The sequence below is a fragment of the Sceloporus undulatus genome, chromosome 1 (genome assembly GCF_019175285.1).
Source record: "Sceloporus undulatus isolate JIND9_A2432 ecotype Alabama chromosome 1, SceUnd_v1.1, whole genome shotgun sequence".
Lineage (NCBI taxonomy): Eukaryota > Metazoa > Chordata > Lepidosauria > Squamata > Phrynosomatidae > Sceloporus > Sceloporus undulatus.
Genome location: NC_056522.1, coordinates 337,211,254 through 337,218,037, shown reverse-complemented (window position 1 = coordinate 337,218,037; position 6,784 = coordinate 337,211,254). Strand labels below are relative to the sequence as shown.

Here is a 6,784-nt window from a genome sequence, read left to right as displayed (position 1 = left end):
TCAAAGCCAAAACAGATGGAACTGTGCCTGCACACATGTGGATCCCTTACCCCTCTTCTTTTAGTCCTTTCCTTTCCTTCTCACTGGCCAAACAGTGAACACAATCCAGTTAAAGCAAAATACTTATAAGTCCTACAGATTTTATCTGGAGAAATGCAGACCTATGGCACTTGGATGGGAATAAGCACCTGGACAACATGGGTCTTTGTTCCAAGTAAAAATGCATAGGATTAGGCTACAAATCTCTTCCAGCGTAGTAAATCAGACAACATGTGAAGATATAATGCAACCAAAGTTAAATTATCAGACACAGGAATATATTTTCTGCTATGCACCGGTGCTTGGGTGCACACACACAGGCGAGCGCGCACAAACTGTACATACACAGACTATAAAGCACCATGTATGTAAATGGTACTATACGATTAATAGAAATAGCAAGAAGTGCACATATTGCTCCACTTCACTGAAGATTTTAACCCTTTAATTTTCATAATAATGTAAGAATATGTTACAGGGGGTTAGAAAAAGTTAGGAGCAGTGATGAAATGCATTGCTTCTCATTTTCCTTTATACCTGAAATGTGTAATTTAACACCATTGTGATATGAGAGAAAACGTGCTCCTTTTTCGGTGGTGAGGGAGAATTATGGTTGCAATATTCGAATCACTTGTTCCATACTTTTGAACAATTTGGTATCTTTATTTTTCCATTCCAGTTCTTTTTGGCATCCTTGGTAATCCTAAAATTGCATTTATTGGGGGCAGATTTGAAATACAAAGTATATTAGCTTCTCTTTTGTACTGTAGAGCTGGTTAAAAACAAAAAAGTAGAGTTTAAAGTTTTTTTTTTTTATCAGATTGTGTTGGTTGTATATGGTTATGGTTATATAATAATTAGTGGTTTGCACTTAAACATTGCCATTTATAAAAGAATATTTTGCTGTTTTTCCAAGCATGTACAAGAACCTTTTTTTTAAAAGATAGCAAACAAAAGGAATGAAAAGGGACTCTCCCAAAGCGACAAGATTTCTACTTCCTCAAATGCAATCTCTAAATGATCTTTCATTCAATATTTGCAGTTGCCCAACATTTGAATATCTACCCAAACCTGGGTAGTTATGCACCACAAGCTATTTCAAAGATAAAAGTTTTCATAGCACAGAAGTAACAAGATATTGCATAAAACAAACAAGCAAGCAACAGGATAGCGAGAAATCAAACACAATTGGACAATGTGTAACAAATTAAAGAGGGCTGCTGATGGCAAAATGGAGAAAGAGAAAACACAATTTTTTGTGCTGCTTGGCAATGAAAAAGGGGACGGGGTCGGTGTTTTCTCACCCCAGCACCTCAATTTTGCACAATCAATTTATGGTTTGATTGGGTTTTTTAAAAAAAAAAATAGGATCTACTCTGGGCTTTTTGGTCAGATTTTTGGTCAGAAGGGGTCACTTGGCTTGGCTCAATTTGGCAGTTACCTTGTTCTTCAGCTCCTTCTTAGTGCAGAGTGAAAGAGGCAAGAAACAGCCCAATTTTATCATGGAGTAAGCTGGATGGGGTCAGCAAATCTACACATTACAATTGCAGTCAGAGGCTTGGGTGCATTTCCCATAGCACTTAATAGAATCAGCCAAAGATTACTAACCATGTACCTCCTGATGGCTGCTTGCTGGGGCCAAGAAAGCAGGGCAAGTATAGTTTATTTCATCAGGGCCACCACTGGACCCTGGACTAGATGAGATTTCTGAAGTGAACTGTCCAGCCTATGTTCTCCTGTGCCACCAATTCATCACATACCACTATGGAGCACATAAAGATGCGGACCCTGCAAGTTCCTTTTGGGAGGGAGGGATTACAGCTTCCAGAATCCACTCTGGTCTATGAATGGGATTTTGGGTTTTGTGCTCCAATGGGAAGGTGTGTTTGGGGGGGGGGGGGAGAAGGTAACATTATGAAGTGGCCGGCATCCATAGTTTTCTGTGGGTTTTGGGGGCCTATGTGGCCCTGTTCTAGAAGAGTTTATGTTTCGCCAGCGACTGTGGCTGGCTCTTCTGACGATGGCAGCCACAGCTGTTGGCGAAATGTCAGAAACAAACTCTTCTAGAACACAGCCTCATAGCCTGAAAAACCCACAAAAAACTATAAAAGGGTAACTGTTGCCAGGCTCAAATGGCTACCCTCCTCCAGCCACTTAATAAAGGGTGGCACCTTTTTAAAAAAGACCCGATTTCTCCAAGCCAGCTCTTGAGTGACCTGCAGTCAAGTTATTTGGGAGATGTAAAAAGTAAAATGATTAAAAATCCTTTTGGGACCAACTTTTTTTTTCCAAAGGTCTGAGGCAGTCCTTCTTTCTTTCCTTGTCTCTCAGGCTGCCCAGCCCAGCCCCCTTCCTGTGACCCTTTCCTCTGCTGCTGTATTTGCACACCTTTTCCACGAAGCCCCCGCCGAGGGAACCATTGCCCACAGCCAACCCCCGCTGGGCGCCTAGGGCTCTGCTCTTGACAGGCTCCGGCGGAGGAGGCCGGGAAAGCCATTTATCTCCCTCTTATCAGCAGCCTGCTGTTGCCGCGAGATAACAGCCTCATCGCCTCCCTTTCTCCCTGGGCAGCTTTCTTGCCTTTTGCCAAATGGGCTGCCATTGCCTTCCCCCGAGCGACGGGCCACACTGGAGGAATAATCCGGTTTGACACCGCCTTAACTGCCCTGGATCAATGCTATAGAATTCTGAGAACTCTAATTGCGGCACTGAAGCAAAGTCATGGCAGTTGAAGTGATGTCAAACGGGATTCTTTCTGCACTGTGAATGGAGTCTCTTGGAGGTTTTGGTAAGACTGTAGAAGAAACCCGGGTTGGCACTGCTTCAACTGCCTTGGCTCAATACCATGGAATTTTGGGAGCTGTAATTTGCTGTGGCGCTAGAACAAAGCCATGGTAGTTAAAGTGGTCTCAAACCGGATTATTTCTGCAGTGTGGATGGCCTGGAAATGGTGGTCTAGTCGGGTGCAGTGTGTGTGTGTGTGTGTGTGTGTGAGAGAGAGAGAGAGAGAGAGAGCGCTTTCCAAACCGGGAAAAAATCCCCACATAATACACAAAAAGAATGACAGACACGGACACAACCCTGTAATTCTAAGCCGGGCCTTTGAAACGAAAGGGACTGTGCTTTGAGCCCCGGCACCTCTTTCCCCCCTGCCCTTCTCCCCTTAGAAAACAAATGTTTCCCAGCCCCTAAAGCCCCCTGAGGGAGGTCCCTATTTGGCTTTGGTTCCCTTCGGGGTTTTGGTGGGAAGCTGCCGCGGCAGACTCCTCTTGGGGAGGGGGCTCTGCAAACCGCCCCCAGAAGAGAGTCCAGAGAGAGAAAGAGAGAAGGCCGGGGGGCGGCCGAGGAGGCACAGCCCTGGCGGGCGGGCAACAACCACACGAAGCCAAACCCCCAAAGCACCCAGGGACCCCACCGACCCAAACTCCCTCCTCCCCCACTTTGGCACTCGCGCCCAAAGTTTGCTGAGGGGGCAAGAACTGAAGGCCTAAACCGCCCCCAAGTGCCTTCCAGGAGGGAAAGGACGTGTCCCCCAAAGTCCTTTAGAGGTGGAGGGACTTGGCCCCAAATGGCCCCCAAGGTGCCTTCGAGAAGGGAAGGGAAGTGGCTGCCAAAGAGCCTTCGAGGAGGCAAAGGTCGTGTCCCGCAAATGGCCCCCAAAGTGTCTGAGAAGGAACGTGGCCCCTAAAGTCCGTTAGAAGGAAAGAGAAGGGGCCTGGAGGGGAGGAAAGAGCCCCTTTCCCCTCTGTTTTGCGGGGAAGTCTCTGGGCGCCCCCTTGCCCAGAGCTGGGCTGTGTTTGGCCCCTCTTCCCCGGGGCCTTCTGGCTGCTCAGAGGGTGGTAATCCTGGAGGTGCAGGTGCCGTTCCGGTAGGCGCTGCTGCTGCTGCCGGCGGCGGAGTGCCGGGGGGAGTCCTGGGGGGAGTCCTGGAGGCTGTAGGCGGCGCGGCTCTTGAGGGCGGTGGCGTAGTAGTCGACGGGCTCGTCCTCCTCGGCGGCGGCGTTGTCCATCCAGCTGAGGCAGAGGAGCCGCTGGAAGCTGCGCTTGAAGTTGTCGGAGAGGAAGCCGTAGAGGATGGGGTTGGCGCAGCTGTTGGCGTAGCCCAGGATGACGGAGAGCTGGCTGATGGTGGCGTCGTCGGGCTCCACGAAGAGGTTGACCAGCTGCACCACGTAGAAGGGCATCCAGCAGACGACGAAGACGGCCACCACCATCAGCACCATGAGGGTGATCTTGCGCTCGGAGCGCTTGCGCTGCTGCCAGCCGGCCTTGAGGGCCACCACCCGCATCTTGGCGATGATCAGGACGTAGCAGAGGCTGATGGCCACCACCGGCAGCAGGAAGCCCGTCAGGAAGGTGTACACCACGAAGACGGCCAGCCACTTCTGCTCGGGCTCCGGCATCATCATGTTGCAGGCCACCGTGCCGTCGGAGTTGGCCCGCGTGCGGGAGAAGACGACGATGGGCAGGATGATGACCAGGGCCAGCCCCCAGACGCCCAGGTTGACCACCTTGGCCACGGTGGGCCGGCGGTAGCGCGAGGCCTTGATGGGGTGGACCACGGCCACGTAGCGGTCCACGCTGAGCACCGTCAGGCAGTAGACGCTGGTGAACATGTTGACGGCGTCCACGCTGAGCACCAGCCGGCAGAGCAGCGAGCCGAAAGGCCAGTGCCGCAGCAGCGTCGAGGTCACCAGGAAGGGCACGCTCAGCATCAGCAGCTCGTCGGCGATGGCCAGGTTCAGGATGTAGATGTTGGTGGCCGTCTTCATCTTGGCGTAGCGCAGGATCACGTAGATGACCATCGAGTTCCCGCACAGCCCCACCAGGCACACCACCGAGTAGATGAAGGAGATCAGGATGGCGCTCCCGCCCTGCGGCTCGCCCACCACCGAGCCCCCGCCGCCCGCGACGCCGCCGCCCCCGACGCCGCCGGACCCTCCGGGGCCCTCGCCGCTCCCGCCGCCGCTCCCCACGGTGCCGTTGGCCACCCCGGGGCCCGAGGAGTTCCGCCCGCTCGCCGACGGGTCCATGGCTCCAGCGCCCGCGACCTCCCGCCGTCTAAAACAGGGGCCATCCTCCGTCCCCTCCGACGGGGTCACAGCGGCAGCCGCGGGGCCGGCGCCGGGAGGGCACCAGCAGCCCCACGCTGACCGCCGCCCGGCATCATCCTCCTCCTCCTCTGGGCACTCTCTCCTTCTGCTCCTTCTCCTTCACTTTCTTCTCTTTCTCCTTCTCCTCTCCCCCCTTCCCCTTTCCCTACTCCTTTCCTCTTCTCCTCTTTCGTGCTCTTTCTTCCCTTTCTCCTTCCCCTTCTCCTGTTTTTTCTCCTTTTTTCTTTCTCCTTCTTCCCCTTCCCCTACTCCTCTTTCTCCTTCCTTTTCTCCTTCTTCCCCTTCTCCTCTTTCCCCTTCTCCTCCTCCTCTTCCTTCTCTTTCTCCTCCCCCCACTCGGGGCTCCGGGGGAAGGAGCGGGCGCTGGGGAGAGAGAGCCGGGGTGGCGGGCTGGAGTCCGAAGTGCGGGTGCCTGGCCCGACTGCCGCTCTCTCCGGCTGGCGGGGAGGACTAAGAGGCAGCGGGAGGAGCGTCAGCGCCGCCGACGGAAAAGAGGCGGGAGCCAGGCTGGAAAAGGCGGGAGGGGTGAGGGGGAGGAGGGCTGAGGGAGCCTCTCCTCAACGCCCTCCACGCCTCACGCCGGCGGCTCCAGTCCTCTGCTTCAGTCAGGGCTGGCAGGGAGTATGCCTTCAAGCCGTTTCCGACTTGGAGCGACCCTAAGGCCACCCTTCCATGGGGTTTTCTTGGCAAGTTTTCCGGGGGGGGGTGCCATTGCCTTCCTCTGAGGCTGAGAGAGTGTGACTTCTCCCTCTCCCGCAGCCTCTCAGTCGCCTGTGCCTCAGGACTGCACAGGCTGCATCCACACTGGAGAAATAACCCGGTTTGGCACCGTTTTAACTTGACTAGCAATTTGCTATCAAATTCTGGGAGTTAGAGTTTGTTGTGGGGCGCAGAGCGGAGCCCACAACAAACTGCAACTCCCAGAATTCCATAGCAAAGAGCCAGAGAAGAGTGAAAGCGGTGCCAAACTGGGTTATTTCTCAAGTGTGGGTGCAGCCAAAGTTTATTATCAAAGCAAGTTTACTACCTCATTTTACCTTCCCCGTCTTCCTTCTCTCCGCCTCCCATTTGCCATATGCCAATATACAACTCCAGTATACTGTCTTATTATCACAATGAGCACAAAACAGGGAGTCCTTGAGGCAAAGGGCAAGATGGCCTTCTGTCCCTTTATTATACGAAAACAACCTTGAGTGGCACCTGAATCTTATTCAGGAGCAGTGCCTTGGTTGCCTCCTCAGTGGGGCTAAGGAAAGGGCTGCTGCAGGGCAAGGAGAATGTGTGGTTAGCGTCCTTGCCTAACCTGGGCCCACTATACATCTTTCGCCAATTTGTGGCACAACTTTCATCACTACACACAGGACTGCATGCGCTCTTGTCTCAACACATTCAATAACATCTTTGATGAACATTGTTATGTATAGGCGACATTGGTTAAAGCACATGTCTCTGCCAGTGCTTGAGCTTTCCTGCTTTCTACCCTATGGCTAGAAATATTACATACGTAAGAATAACATGTCAGTGTGTAGAGTGTGGGGAAAAACCTTCACTGGTAGCAGAAAACTTAATGCATGTCAACAAATCTACTATGAGATTAGAACATTAAGATGTTAGTGTTTTACTGTGCCAATA

The 6,784-nt window shown here is 52.3% G+C and overlaps 1 protein-coding gene across 1 annotated transcript; it reads right to left on the bottom strand.

Moving 5' to 3' along the window:
- Nucleotides 1–3,722: 3,722 nt before the first annotated feature.
- Nucleotides 3,723–5,215, bottom strand: SSTR1 (somatostatin receptor 1). Its single transcript, XM_042444942.1, has one exon. The coding sequence runs from the start codon at nucleotides 5,069–5,071 to the stop codon at nucleotides 3,869–3,871; it is 1,203 nt and encodes a 400-aa protein (XP_042300876.1). The 5' UTR covers nucleotides 5,072–5,215; the 3' UTR covers nucleotides 3,723–3,868.
- Nucleotides 5,216–6,784: the final 1,569 nt, after the last annotated feature.

Coding starts and splice junctions, on each gene's coding strand:
- SSTR1 (XM_042444942.1), bottom strand. CDS start 5,071: ATGGACCCGTCGGCGAGCGGGCGGAACTCCTCGGGCCCCGGGGTGGCC.